Source organism: Corvus kubaryi, unplaced genomic scaffold (genome assembly GCF_017639235.1).
Source record: "Corvus kubaryi isolate FWS band 111438036 unplaced genomic scaffold, C.kubaryi_AGA036_p1.0 split1-37296, whole genome shotgun sequence".
Taxonomy (NCBI): domain Eukaryota; kingdom Metazoa; phylum Chordata; class Aves; order Passeriformes; family Corvidae; genus Corvus; species Corvus kubaryi.
The window spans coordinates 4434228-4449874 of record NW_024582075.1 but is presented as its reverse complement, the minus strand read 5'-3'; the positions used below and the strand labels follow the sequence as shown (position 1 = coordinate 4449874).

Below are 15647 nucleotides of genomic sequence, written 5' to 3'. Positions count from 1 at the left end.
GGCACTGGCTATGACCCAGCATCACAGGAAGCCCCCATCCCTGCTCAGAGAAGGAGGGGCTCACTGGAACTGTGGGCACTGGAGTCACTGGCAGTCACCCCTTCTCCACCTGCTCGTGTCCTGCTTGGCACAGGCACCAGCTGGCATCACAGGAGCTGTACCAGTGGGAATGGGCCATGAAGGCCCCTGTCCTTCTCCCGGGCAGCATTCCTGTAGGAGCAGAAGAGCACTCAATGGACATGAGGAGTATTCTGCTGGCACGTGGGGAGGTAGGCGGGCATTGGCCAGAGCTTTGCAGAGGGGAGGGAGGGCACTGACTACTTCCCTGCTATGAAACTGGCAGCAAGGTAACATTGAATCCCATTGATCCTCCATATCCCAGCTCTCGAGATGGCCATTATTCTTTGAAGGTGACCATTTCAGCATCCCTAACTTCTTTTTCTGGGCTCCATGTATGGATGTGCCAGCACCTGTAAGTTTTGCCCTGACACCAGCATTTAATTTTGCATGTTTTAATTTAATTTTAATTCCCAAGGGGCATCAAACCCTAGCTATATCCTTTTATCCTGTTACTTTTTAACATCACATCAGTCTGCTCTGCATGCTCCTCTGTGCCTGTTTGCTTTCCCCCAGCTTCTACTTTAAATATTCCTCTGGGAGCTTTTGAATTTTTAGGGCCGGAAGTCTCACTTCATTAAGATCAAAGTGCAGCCTTCTCCTCTTGTTCAGACTCCTCTTGTTCCTGAAGGCTTCCCAGTGCTCCATGGATCTAAGTCCTTGCTCTCTGCATCTCATTTGGGCACTAAGACTCTGGATTTCTGTATATTCCTGGCTTCATACATGGAATTGACAGTGTTTCCTAGAATTCAAGGTCCTCGTCCTTAGCCACCTGTCTGATGGCCAAAACCTGGCCCCTTCCATTTACCTGCATCAATGGAACAAAGATGGACCAAAATACCAATCTGTGACCCTGGAGCCTCTCATCCAGATGTTACACAAAGCCTGCTGCCTTTGTGCCCAGCAGCTGGCTGTCATCTAATTTCCCAAGCACAGGCACCCAGGTCTAGCAACAGAGTTTTCTGACAGCATCAGTTACTCCTTGCTGTTCTTTATGCTCTTTGCTCCTCCAAGATGTACTGCAATCCTTGCTCTCTTGTGCAGGAAACTCAGGCAGCCTCAGGAGAGCATAAGTTTCAGAATACTGCTACTGCCCTACAACTCTCCCAAAGTTCTCTGCATTACTCTCCGCTGCTGTAAGGTGGAGAGCTCTCTGAGTAAACAAATACCCTCTCTGCACAAGCAGCAGATTCTTGTGCCACGGCCACCAGTAGGAAACTATCCCTTGTGAAGCAATCCCAACTCCTGCAATACCAACCTTTAGGGGATTTCTGCCTTTTTGAGTGCCTGAGTGCGGCATCTGGGGAAAGCTTGTGTTGGTTGAACTTCTGTAGTTCTGCTAATTCAGCTAATATAATTTCTATTGTCCTGTCTCTTCAGCTCTGCACCTTTCCTGGTGCCACAGCACTCACCCTGTTTGTGGTTAGCAGTGCTGCTCAGTTTCTGTCCTTTGCCTAGGTCTGGGAAAGATCTGACCTTGCAACCTCAACATTGCCTATACTCATGTTCTCCATCTGCCCAGCCCTACACAAAACTGCCAGACTGACCTGTTCCCTTGTCCTTCTCTGCTCTCTAGAATGATGTTAAAGGCCTCCTCTTCAGGCTACTGGTGTGGAAACACATCTTCCTTCATTTGGGTTCTAAATGCACAGCAATAATCTTACAGAAGTCTTACAGCCCAGTCACAGGGCAGGCAAAACTACAGTGAGGGCACTGTAGTTCAGAAACACCCAAGCCAACTTCAATGTATACACTTGTTCTGAGGGAAAATGGCAAGGGAACACACATAGAACTCAAAGTCAGAGCTACATAAAAACTGTGGAATCCTGTCTTTACTCAGAGTGCCTGGTGGAGCACGGGAAGTATTATTCCTTGATCTAGAAAGTGTAAAGATGTGCCCAGAGTACCCAGCTATTCAGCTTCAGGAGTTTGCTATCACGCTGTTTTATCTCAAACACCTTATTTCATGAGCCATCAAGCAACAGCTTTTGTTCTTGCAAGTTTCTCAATGTTGGCAGAAAAATAAGTAGATCGCTCCTTGCATCCACTTGCTATCCTGCATTAATAACGCTAGAGACCAAAGACTGGGTGTTTCTTTCACACCTGAAAGCAGTTTTTGGCAATGAAGGTGTGAAGAAAAATCCTGACAGCCAAATCAGCCAAATCAGCCAAATTGGAAGGTAAATGTACCGAAAATAAATGGGTTTTTTGAGGAGCTGGAATTAATGAGCAGCCACCTGCTCTGCCTCAAGGCATCCCTGGGATGCACCACTGTCCTCAGACAGGTTGTCCAGTGCTGTCTTCTGTCCTTTAGATGGTGTTTCAACCTTTACAACTATGGCTCAAGGCTAGAGCTAGACACTGTGCAACAGTTTTGAACCATCATCAATCACCACGACCTCCAAAATGCTTTACATTCCTGCAGGCACCAGCAAGGTGCTGGGAAGCAAACTGCTGCACCTCCCTTCTCCCTCTTTCGTAGCCTCCATGAACCTTCACTCCCACTTCCTAGTGATTTAATCCATACCAGCCATGCAGTCCTGGGTGGGCTGAAAGCATGAACAAAAATGAGTCTGAGAGTGTGTAGGAGGGTTGCTGTGCTGTCCTGGAATCTGGAAGCTGAGATGGAGTTGAAACAGTCTTGCTCCATAGCCCGACTCTGGTACTACCTTGGAGTTACTTCCACAAGCTCAATGATGAACTTGAGACAGAAGGATTTTCCCTCCTCTGATCCACTGCCTAGTCTGCAGAATGGGGAAAAAAGAACCTTTCTTGCTCCAAACTCATGTAAAAGGAGCTAATCTTTGTCATGTGGAGAGGAAATACCCATTCAAAAGCACCTGTTTCTTCTGACCATCTTGTACCACCATCTGGGTGTCCACATCTGGGTGATTCAAAGATTGTGAAGGGCTCTGAAGGATAACCACAAAAAGTTTGAAAGCATGGAGTTGTGAATTGGTTGTGCAGGGCTGTGTAGGGTCTGCTATTTCCAGCAGAGTGACCTGAGTGAGCAAGCCTGGGGGTGTGACGGCTCTGGGTCTTTCAGAATTTCATTCTTTCCACTTTCTTTTCCATCACCAACCTTTGTTTCAGATTTACTAAAGGTTTTCCTGTGGACTACTGTCTGGGGAATCTCCACTGAGACTTGTGAGCTTGTATTTTAATGACAGGCCATTTACTTGCTATTAAGTGCTGAAGGCTGTAGTGGCTGGAGGATGTTCTTTGAGCCCTTCCTGCATAAATGCTCATTTCATGGTTGATGCATCTGAAGGAGATATGATTTAGTGATCCAAATGATCCCTGTTTTTATCTTGCCATATTCCTAGGAGTTCAATGGAAGTGGATGGTTCTGTGTGCCATGAAATGCATAGATCTCCTGAGGAGGGATTAGGGCCTCAAGAGGAGAAGGCATACCCAGGTGTCCTAAGTGCCAGGCTAGCCCCACTCTCCTGGGGCTTTTGTTATGACTTCAGAACGGCTTTTGGTCTAAGCTTATTGGGAATTTGGGCTGTATCAGTATGCACCACAGGTATGACAAAGATGAAGGGGTTTGTCATTACCACTTTTTGAATATGAAAAAGCCCATCAGAGCCTTCCCTATCCAAACATCCAAAGGCAGTGAGAGTGTCAAGTGACAGTTTGTATTCAGCAAGCAGGGATCTCCTTACTACAATGCAGTGTTTGGTCTGCCAGTAAGTGGAAATGAAAGGCAGAGATGTAGTTTCTGCAGTGACTTCAGACGTTGAAATTCTCATATTACAGCAAGACACTCCAAGACTGTCATTTCTGAATACCTTCCAGTGCAGAACCTGGTTGCTATCACCCATGGGCAGTGGTTTTCTTTATGTATTTGTAAAGATGATGTGTTACCAATGAGCCTGTTAGCGCTCCCTGCTCTAAATCAGTCATCCTTCCCTGTATAGAGCTTTACCTCTATGACTGCCAGAAGTTCAATATTTCTATTTAACTTTTGTACTTAATCGGATTCTTTTATCATGCGCTAGTGTCAGGATTTATGGTGAGAAAGTTCAGTCCTATAGAGATGAGCTGAAGGTAGGCAGCAACGTTTCTGTCTTGGCATTCATGGAGCACATTAATTTACACTTTCAGACATGTGCCATTCATCCTGTATCTTTATTGCTGTGCATTCAGTGTACTTCCAAAAAAGTGCATCAGTAAAATCACTGCTTCCAGTGAAGTGCTCAGAAGCAATCCTAGTTTATAGCAGTCCTGCTTCCACACAGAGTCATGAGAAAATATTATGGAAAGGAAACAGATGTCCTGAGCCCAATCCTACAGAGTAATACAGATTCCCAGGAGACCCACAAGTGTTTTCCTCTGCTGTTAACTGCACTGGGTGCAGGACTCTTGGCTGCAGGAGGCCCAGCTTTCACCTCTTGGGGTTTTGGGGTATAAGTAAGGGGAAGTTTTGAGTATTCTTGCAGGAAAGTATAGTAACTTGGAGGAAAGAAATGTTTTAGACATCCTGTCATGTGCTCTGTTCTAATGTATTGTAGATCCTGACAGTCTATAACTGAAATTAAACTGCAGTATTTAGACTGACAAATGCCATATATTTTGCCTGAAAGCATTATTTTCCAATGTTTTTTTGAAGATCTTAATTGCATTTTGAAATTCAAGCAATTTCTTTCTAAGGTGAGAGTTGCAAGAGCGTGAAAATTCCATTTGCTGCACAATTTCACCTAATGAGGTGTAGTCACTAGGGGTTTGGCCTAGGGATTTGTGCAAGTCATGAAATATGGACTCATTTTCTGCTCTGTGAATTTTTGGATTCTGGGGGCTTTTGATCCAGAGAAGAGCAAGTGTGGTGTGGTAATAAGTGAGCTCTTAAATGTCTTAGGCATCTCTGTGAGTGAAAGGGACATGCAGAATTGGTGGGCAGCTGACTACCTTAAGTCAGTAGCTCGAGACAGTCCCTGACACAGAAATGCAGTCACTGGGGATTTGTATCACTGGATTAACAGCTCGTTTTAGGCGAGGCAGAGTATTTCATAGGTGACAGCACCTCCTGGTTGTTACCATCCTCTATCCTTCACATTCCCTCCCCGTAGCAGCCACCTGTTCTTCCATCTTTCGCCCACCATTTGACACATCTTTCTTCTAAGTTCCCCCAGGGCAATTTTCATTGAATTCCTCACTACATGTGTGCCAATATGCATCAAGAAGAGTTGATTCTGGTGTGATTTTCAGCTGCTATTTGTAGATTGTGCAGTGAACCTGTACTGGGGGCAGCAGCCACCAAAAGCTACCAGCATCCCAGGAGAGGGAGCACCTCTTGTCCATAGGGAGCAAGCTGGACACTCCTCAAGCCTCATAAACCCAGCACAGAGCCCAGAAATGGGCTCCTTTCTCTGCTTTGTCCCATCTGTCCTCTCCCTTCTTTTTGTCATTTCTTACTCCCTAACTCCTCCTCCTTCTTTCCCCTCTCTTCTGCCTCTTTTACCCCCTCTTTCTGTCCCTGTTGAGTTACTTTCTTGACACCTAGTGGTATTGTGTTCTCCAAACACAAGAGCAAAAAACAGTGCTGTGCCAAAAAAGCTTGACTCATATCAATGTTAACCTTCCCAACCCCTTTTTCCTCATGTTTGATTTCTTCCAGGAAGAAAATGCTTCCCTTTGGTTCTTCATATACTTTCTTTCTGGTAATTTGTATTCATTTACAGTAAGGTCTGAACAAATCTGCTGTCCTTGGTGCTAGGAAAATCCCTGTACATAAATTTAGGACAGAATGTCCTATCCCTATAGGGATATAGATACCATCCCTAACATAAAGGTTCATCCTTAAGCCAGGAATACCCCATCAAGCAGAGGCCTCTCAAAGGTGCAGCTGCTAAAGGACCATATGCTGTTACATACTGTCTGCAGGAGGTCACTGCATCCTTCTGGGGGAAACACACCAAAAAATACATTCAGCTATGGAATGTGCACCTGAACAGTGCAGGCTATTGAAGGGATGGCATCCTGCTGTATTGCCTCTCATGTGCTATATTCTGAGCTGGACAGTATCTCACAGTGAGACTCAGATCACAAAAAGGAGAAGTTCTGTTCAATGGCCTCTACTGATACCCAAACACACAACGATCAGCAGTGAAATTAAGGAACATGGTATTCCTCTCAGGATTAGTTTCTGCACTCTGGTAAAACCACAGTTCAGATGACTCACTTGAGGACTTTCCATCCTGAACACAGGAGGCTGGCAACAAAACTACAGCATAACTCATGTCACTCCCTTTCCTGTTAGTTCACCAGCAAAACAGCCTGTAATAAGAAACATAAAACATGGACACACAAGGCCATCCACTTGCTTAAAAGTGTGTTGCACACAACAGATGCTGGCAGGCCACTTGGACATGTATGTTGGTTCCTGTCAGCAGGTGGGGGAGAAGGTATGAGTGAGCCAAATCAATCTGCTTAGAAGTGTTGTGAAGTAACCACCTTAAGTTTACATAACATCTTGCCCTGTGGAGTGCAACATGGACTTTTTAATACAAATAATGAACCTTTTGAGAGCTACCACTGTCAGAGTTTTTACTAAGCTAAGCTGAGTCACCACTTCCCTACATGTCTCACAACACTTAACTTGATCTAAATTGGTAGCACCCTCAGTACGCACAGAGCATAACCTTGCTTTTCTGGAACTTGATTCTGCAAGTCAAGGGGAAGAATGTGAGAGAAAGACTTTGCATCCATCTCATTTAGGGCCTGTGTTAAACTCTTGGTTTCCTCTCGCCCCTGAACGGGGTGGTTATGGTATCACTGCTGTACTTGTGCTCTCTGGTAGCCTGGCAGTCCGGGAATTGTTTAAATTTGTGGTGGTCTAGAGCACATTTCTACCTCCTCCTTGATTAAAGCCTTCATCATCATGATGCATGTCACTTGATCCACTGACTCATTTATTCACTTTGTCTTTTTTTTTTTGGTAGGATTATCAGCTTTCAGCAGAAAAGCACTTCAGACCACAACTTAAGTTACTTTAAATCATGGGTGCCATGCACCTGAAAAAGCCCCAGACAACTACTTGACCATAACAGCAACACATCACTGACAGAGCACTTACCCACTTCTAGACAAAAGCTTTTCTTAATCCAACTCCTGTATAAATAGTCTTGAAATTTTCTGAATATACAGCAACTGACTTAGGAGTAATTTTGGAAGGTGTCCACACAAAACAATGATGCCTACCATACCTATTCTTTAAACCTAAGCCATGCAATATAAAGTACCTCATATCACACAATTAGTTACTGCTTATTTGAAGTTCAAAACTCATAATTGGACAACACTAATTGAAGGCACCTTTCCAGTTCCCCCCATAACTTTGTATTTGCAGAATTAATGCGAAAGGATGCAGTAGATCCCAAATAATTTCTGGCATCTGCAGTTGAATTCTGCTCCAACATGAAGAGATTTATGATTATGACTGCCTGCATTAGTGACGTGCTGAGCAAAGAGCCAGTAACCACACTGCCTTGCTAAGCACGGCTGATTACGAACAGCAGTGAACCTTTGTGATGTACAGCAACAGAAGTAATGATCAAGTGTCAGGGGGTAGATTAACCGTAGTATGTTAGAACACAAGTTGACTACTCAAATTATGATGCAAAGCTTTTTTGAAGAATAATGTTTCCCAAAACCATATGCAAACAAAACAATCAGACCACATTCATATATTAATTTTTTATTTTCCCATACAATATTCACAGGGTCTGCTTTTTGTCTTATTCAAACTAAATTTTTCCCCCCATGCCCTCAAACTAAAGAACCGACGTTTCAGGACACAAAAAGAAGTCTTGTAAACATAAAACATCCAACGCATAGCTGAAACCCAGAGCATTTAGCTATTAAAAACACAGTTATATCCCCTTTAACGCAGGGTGTTTTCTTGTGTATCACACCATTAACCAAACTGCTCATATACTAAAAAGGTGCAGCTTTAACCAAAGGTCACAATGCACTTCTTCACCCACTGCGTGTTAGCATGTGTTTTATTATATTCTATTTAGTCAGTTATTTTAAAAACTATATACAGCTATGTTTAAATGTGTATTTGTGCCATGGTTTTAACAACACAAAAAAAAAAGGCATTGTTAAGCTGGTGCTGCATATTAGGCAGCAGGATGCCAGAGCATTGGTTCAGACACCTAACTTCAATGGAAAAGTCAAGTGTGCTAAACCTCTGCAGTGGGACTAATATTGAACAGTCCACTTCCCACATTCAAACATTATGAAAGATAAAGAGACATGCGATAGCTGATCATCATCAGTTTTATAGCACTATTTACCAATTTTGCCAGCACACAGAACAAATCAGTGGAAAAAAACCCCAACACAATTCAAGCCTTAAAACAAATGCCTTTGATGTGATTAAAGATACATAACTAATATTCAAACTCCAGAGATAGTGAACACTAGCAAACTAATCATGTTTTGACACTTGAACCAAAAGTGTACCACTTGCTTCATTATTGTGTGCAATGCAGCACAAAAAGTACTAGACGTCAGTTGCTGAAACACAAGAAGAAAGCATAGAGATACAATCAAGAATGTTGTGTGCAGGCACAGATTTGTACCGCAAGACAAAAGCAAACTCTTTTGTTTTCTCGTATTAGTGGGTCTAACTATTTCTGGGGAACCTGCATCCCAAAACAAGACTGCAGTATTCAAAATTCAGTACAGGACAGCAAAACTTTACATCCTGAATTTTACTTAAAAGATTTTTAATACCTCCATGACTTTCTAAATAATCTTTGAGCTGTCTGATGTTTTCCTTCAGTTTCCAAAAGAGCAGTCATTCAGTCCACAACAGAGTAGGGACACTTTTATTTTTTTCTGCCATGACATGATTTTAAAATCAAGTCATCTTAGATCAATTCTTCAGACTGCTCAAGTGTCACCTGAACATGTAATTTCAAATTTTTACTAGAAATAATATAAGCAATTAATAAGGGTGTAGCACTCTTTCTCTGCTTGACGAGCACTTGTACAAGAAGCATCTTTTGATTTAGCTAGTAATACATCACAAATTTTTCACTTTAATTTTGTGTGCATTTAAGAATTGGTCAGCCTACTTTTTCTTTCAGAGCCATTTGAAGGAGTTTAGCCTAACTATGACCAGCCCAATTCAAGCTATGGGCATGTACATATATTTACTACCTTCCACAACTAAATAAAACAGAACTTTACAGTACGTAAGCTACTGAAGACATGAGCAGTGAAAACAATGCAACTCTAATAACTCTACCAAAAATATAACCTGAAATATTTAAAACATTTCCTGACCACTAACAAAATAGAGTGGCAATTAGATGCACAAGGCCGTCATGTCTCAGTGCACCACACAGAGGAATATTTACAGCACTTGTGCAATAGTATCAATATAAAATTGCCCTCTTACTAGGAAAACAATTTAGTAAAAAGCTTTGTACGTGCCTAACACATAATATAACCTCAACCAGTGCTGGTGCTGTGCTGCTTAACAAACCAAGCTACTTCTGGTCTTAAATCCAAAAGGCAGCAGCAGCATATGTGAGTACTGCACAGTTTCAATGACAAAGTTACAAGACTCCCTATTCTACTGCATGTTTTTTACATTAACTTGGAAGTTTGGATTTCTTTCGTATGCAGAAGTGGATTTCCTGAGTAGTCTCAGCTTACAATTTCTTCAGTAAAACAAACGTAGCAAAAGAGAAAATGTATTTATTTTAATACAGAAGAAATGTATGTTTAAGCAATCATAATGAAGTATAAAATTCAGCAAATTTTGAAGATGAAGACTTTCCAGGCTGATGAAGAAAGTGAACCACAATGTAGTGCCAAGCTTTCAACAATTTTACAAATAAGCAAGGGGTGTGATTGCATTTTTTTAAAACAGCAAAATCAAATCAGTGCACTACAGTTAATCACATTTTCATTTTTATAATCCAAGATATTCAGCCTGAAAATTAAAATCAAATGAGATTTCCATATATATCATCTCTCAGATCAGACACTAGACTGTTGGGTTATTTTAAAGTGTTACACTGCAGATGACTAATTGTACTGGTAAAAATCATACTTGGATTGGATTAGTATCAGTAGAAATAAAGAGAGACTAGACACTGACAGATATTTTAATATAGGAATTGAAACACTTAAGTGCCAAAGGATCCTTAAAAATATTTCAAATTATGCGTCCCTTTCATAATGTTTTCTGTCTGTTTTGTGATTTTTAAGAGATGAGGAGTATACACATTTGAATGTTGCATATATTCAGACCTCTGTACCTACAGTTAGTTGGAGAACTGCTAATCTTAGTGAGTAACACACCTGAAACATTACCGCCACTGGTTACGATCCAACACGCGTTGTCGTGGTTCTTTTATCCGAGAAGAAGCTTTTAAGGAGAAACACCTGCCCGATACTAACAACAAGAAGAATGATTGCTTCCCCTATTGACCAGTAGGCCACCCTTGTGTTTAAATCCTCTGCTCTGCTGCGGCCCTGTGCTTCCCTCAAGCGGAAGTGAGTCTGATAATCAATGACAGACTTCAAAGCTTCATGAATTGAAACACACGCAGACTCCATCTGCAGAAACAAACAAATACACAACACAGAATTAAGAACACTTCTAGTGGTTTTGTGCTTTGGTATTTAAAATGAGGAGTCATGTGACTTTGCAAGCTAAGAATTAACTCAGACAAATGTCAGACTGAAATAGTGTAAATACAGTAAAATTTACTGATCAAACTTTACACACAAAAATGTGGTGTTGTTAAATACAGAAGCAGACAAAACCACAGATCTAATAAAAAGTAAAGAGCTCTGAGAATGAATGAAAAAATTCTAAATTAATATTTAGATTCAAAATGAACATCAGAGACATTTCTGAAATGTCAGTGATCCTCCAGCTGTTAATTCCACAGGAAAACAAGCAGTTGCTTAGAATACTAATATGCACACAGCATATATTAAATGCTTCTGTTTCACAAATATGACGTTCTTCATTGCTTCATTCTCACTCAAGTTGTACAATGTCTGTTCTGTTGTCAAGAGACCATTCTCTTAGTCACGTATACAAGAAGTGGTTAGGGAAGGGACAATTGCTATCCTTCAGTGCTCCTGAACACTCAGTACCATACTCATATAAAAATACTTAGAAACTTGCCCAATTTCATTGTAATTTTTCATTTTAAAAAAGCATTATTGGTTTTCCAAGCCCTAGGTCATTTTTATATAAATTTCTTGCACTTTCACTTTATCTTCTGTAAGGAAAAGTACTCCTCACCGTGTTTTGATCACCAAGAGATTAGTCAATACATCTTCAATAGACTTATTTTCTACTAACAATTTTAGGTTTCTCTTTAATGGCTTAACATGAGTACTTCCTGAAGATCGAACAGCACAAATTATCATAAAAGGAAAGGTCTAACACCCTTATAGGGCCGCTCTCAGTCACTTATATTTGTGTCTCACCATATCTTCAAGTTGATGACTTTCAAGACACATGTCTGAACAAGTCTAAGGTAATCTGCTCAACAAAATTCAGAAAGAGTTTTCCCTAACTAAGTTTTGCTGTTGGTAAAATGTAGAAACAACCTGATCTGCACAAGGGATTTAAACAAGGTCACACTGGTTTTAGGGATTTACCTTTAACTACTCCCATGAAAGGCTGCCCAAATTTGGTCATGCCACAAGCCTGACCAGAACTGCACAAAGAACCTCCTTACCAGAGAAGCAAGGAAAAGAAATTAAGAGATACAGTATCAAGAATCTGAACACAAAATATAGCACTGCAGGAATTCATTAAACGTTCCAAAGGAAGTTTTAATGTATTTAGATTGTGTAGAGGTGGTACATAACTGTAAAATCCTGAAAATATAGTAACAGTGATGCTCCGACACTTTGTAGACTTAAAAAAAACAAATATGTAGAAGCCAGATGAATACAGCTGACATTATTAATTTATTTTGCTAGAATTTTCTTCTCCATTTAAAAAACAGTAGTTAAATGAGTCCTCCTCCTAAAAAAACTCTCCTGTTTTAAATATAGAAACAATCCCCAGTTTCTCCAGAGCCTGGAAATTTTTTTAAACCCTATTCCACCAATATTTAGTTTGCAAATTCCACACATCAAGAGGGACACTGCTGAGGCATTAAAAGGAAGTTTCCTTAGAAACTTCAGAAAAACCCCACCAACCAAACAGAAAACAATCAAAAGAACTCCCCAGAAACCACCCCAACAAGAAGACCCCAAACAATAGTAGCCTTATGTTTCTGAACTAATTTCCTCTTAAACATTCGATGATTGCTTCTCAGCTGTTTTTTGTTCTACAAATCCTATCATTACAAAGAAAGCCTATTTGTAGTAATTTAGAGTACTTTAAAAGCTTCAATTAATTTATTTTCAAAAGTGACATAGATAACAAATGCAGCTGAACTTGAAGAAAAAAATGCCTTCACCTAACAACTTTTGTCAAATACAACAGCATTTTACCTGGGTAAGTGCAGTTACTCTGTTCTCACTAGGAAACAGTGGTGGATCTTCTCCAACTTGGAAATCAAAGTACACAGTTTTGTGTGTGAAAGTAGAGAACTCATTGCTGAAGCAGAACTTGTATGTTCCATTTCTGGATGCAGTAAATGTGAAACTATCATATTGTTTCTTCATCTCTTTGTACAGTACAATGCCATCAGGATCTTCCAACCGACAGTCAACATCATAATGACCTCCAGTGATCACCTGGAAACAAAAACCAAGAAATTGTCTCTTTAAAAAAATGGACATTGATATATTTCTTCTAAGAAGTATGATCTGTCAGGTGGAACTGCAAAGCTTTTTGCTTTGATAAGTGTTTTAAAATATAATGCATTCATTTGAATGAGAATCTTTCAAAGCAAGTCTGCAAAATTATATTCCCATGGACAACACACAGAAGATAATTTAAAATGCTTTAAATTCAGCATATGCAATGTCAACTGTATTTTCAAACCCTTTAGGAGACCAATTTCAGTTACTTTGTTATTAATAACTGTACAACAGCAAAGGCTACAGTAGATGAAACTCCACGGGACAGCAAAGACATGACTGTAATGAGTCTGACATTTGTATACACAAGTCCTTCGTGGAACTGATTCATCCAGCTGAGACTGTGAACATGCAGCAAAATACTTCCTTCCTGTGTGGCCAGAAGAGTGTAACTGCCCTACTGTATCAGCTGGGTTAGGCTGCAGGAATGGTGTTTGACCTGTAGAACAGGAATTCCAATCTGTCCAGTTTCCCTATCTGCTTCTAACAACAGAGCAAGACTCTGGGAGACCTGTCACCTCCCTCCTGCACAGTTACACATGGGAGTTCTTCCAAAAACCAGCACATCCGGATAATGCCTGCAACTGACTCAAAACTTCATTATTGTCCCAAAGGGGTTTTTGAGGCTTTGATTACTGTTGGTCTACAGTGTATTACAACCTGGATTCTACAGGAAGACTGATCAGGAGTTTAGGTGTCCACAAGGTGGTATTCTGATGACTCTTACATAGCAGTCTTACACTTTATCCTTGCTGCAAATTTTTTACTTTTTAGATAAAGCACGCTGAAGGAGGAAGAGACTTATTTCATATGCGTGCAGAAATCACTGAAATATTTTAGTGTCTGTATCTGCACTTCAGTCCAAATGGCTCATCAGTTTACTGAAGTACCAGATTATTAAAATGATGACGTCAGTGGTAAAACTGAAATAACAGCAGACTGGAACAGCAGCTCCTCCACAAAGGCAAAGTTTTACAAGTATCCAATTGGCAAGCAATAACACAGCTCTTCATTTTTAAAATACAATCTACAATTTGATAAGGGTGTGCTTTTTACCAATTACATGGGAGTCACTTGCATTCAGCTGCACAGACACCCTGAAAATGTCGATTTACATAGAGGCAGTAAAGATTGGCCAGGGCTTTGAAGTTCCCCTAGGATTCCTTCCACAGAACTTGCTGTACCTTGTGTCAGCCCTTGAGACATACTGCCAAAGGACATTCACACAGCACTTCAGCCTGCCAGTGGCTGGTCAAATCCAGACTTTTCTTTTAGCAGTGCTAACCCTGTTCTGGTCACCAGTAAAAGTGGCAACAGCAGGCTTATCTGTCCAGTGATTCCCACTTCAAAACTGCAAAGGAAAGTACTATACAGAAAAGACTTTATAGAAGAAACAGTCAAGGACAAGAAATATTTGGGTAGGGAAAAAGATATCCAGGACCAAGAACATAGAGGACATAGTAACATCGTAATATTTGGCAGCAACATTCCCCAAATATACTTTGATGGGACAGCAGCCAAGAAACTAGAAAGCACAGGACTTCAGGAAGAAAAGTCAGCCCAAAAAAGTCACAGAGTCCTTTCAAAAGCCCCCAAAAAGTCATCAGGGATGACTTTTGTCTCATGCTGCTGCGTACTGCCACTGACTTCATCTACTGAAGTGACAGACTGAAAGGTTCCAACCCTGCTAATACACTCAGAGGCACCAAAACAGTGATGCTGTACTGCATGCTTGTCCTATCACCCTTTCACTGTTTAGTATGTAACCCAAATCTGAATTGTACTCTGGAATACTAAACATTAGCTCTTAAGATATACTATGCTCATCCTGGCGATGCTTCACAAACCACAAGGAAACTACGTCTCCGGCACCTTGTTGGTCAGGTGTGCTTTAGGTATTCTCTGCGCTGTTCAGGTGGGGCACTACATGGCAGCGACCAGGGCACAGACACTGCCAGTTTGCAGGGCCAGCTCTGTGCCCCACTCAGCCCTGCACTACACGGAAGCCTCCCAGTCGCTCCCGCAGTTTTCCTTAGTCCAGCTGGAAACCGCTCATTGGATCCAGCCGCTGCTCCGGTGCCAGGCGCTGCTCCCAAATACTCCCTAAAGAAAGGGAGGTGAGGGAGAGCTCCCCGGCAGCGGCCTGGGCTCGGGGCCGCGGCCCAGCCCGGCCAGCGCGAGGCCACGCCCGGGGCGGCTCCCCCCGCCCGGGTACCTGGAACTCGAGGGTGCACTTGGTGCCCTGGGCGATCTCCTCGTAGAAGCACTGCTTGGCGTTGTCGGGCAGCTCGAACGTGATCTCGGAGGCCCGCGCCGCGCAGGCCGCCAGCGCCCACACCAGCAGCAAGGGCGGCAGCGGCCCCCGGGAGCTCCGCGGCGGCATCACCCGGCGCGGGGAGAGGCGAGGAGGGCGCGGAGCGGCTCGGGGCGGCGGGGGCTGCGGGGCTGAGGGCGCTGCGGGCGGGACGCGGCGTGGCCGAGGGGACGGGCAGCAGCAGCCGGAAGCGCCTTCCCGGAGCGCTTCCGGGACGTGTGACCGGCGGGGAAGGGGGCGGTGAGGGGGCGGGCTCCGGCGGGCACGGTCTCGGCTTTCCCCTTGTCGTGTCGCCGACGGGAGGTTGGGTGTTCGCTCAGCGCCACTGCCCGCGGTTCAGTGTTGGGAGGGTCCGTCTGAGCGCTAGGCCCTAAAGCTGGAAATGGCGGGCTGCTGTGGCCGAGAGCACGCG

At 42.5% G+C, this 15647-nt stretch overlaps 1 protein-coding gene across 1 annotated transcript; it reads right to left on the bottom strand.

Annotated features, from left to right (window-relative positions):
* Positions 1-7800: 7800 nt before the first annotated feature.
* TMED7 (transmembrane p24 trafficking protein 7) lies at positions 7801-15408 on the bottom strand. The gene is made up of 3 exons (XM_042012943.1): positions 15137-15408; positions 12610-12855; positions 7801-10701 (listed from the first exon to the last, which is right to left on the bottom strand). The coding sequence occupies exons 1-3, from the start codon at positions 15302-15304 to the stop codon at positions 10465-10467; spliced, it is 651 nt and encodes a 216-aa protein (XP_041868877.1). The 5' UTR covers positions 15305-15408; the 3' UTR covers positions 7801-10464.
* Between the last annotated feature and the right edge of the window lie 239 nt (positions 15409-15647).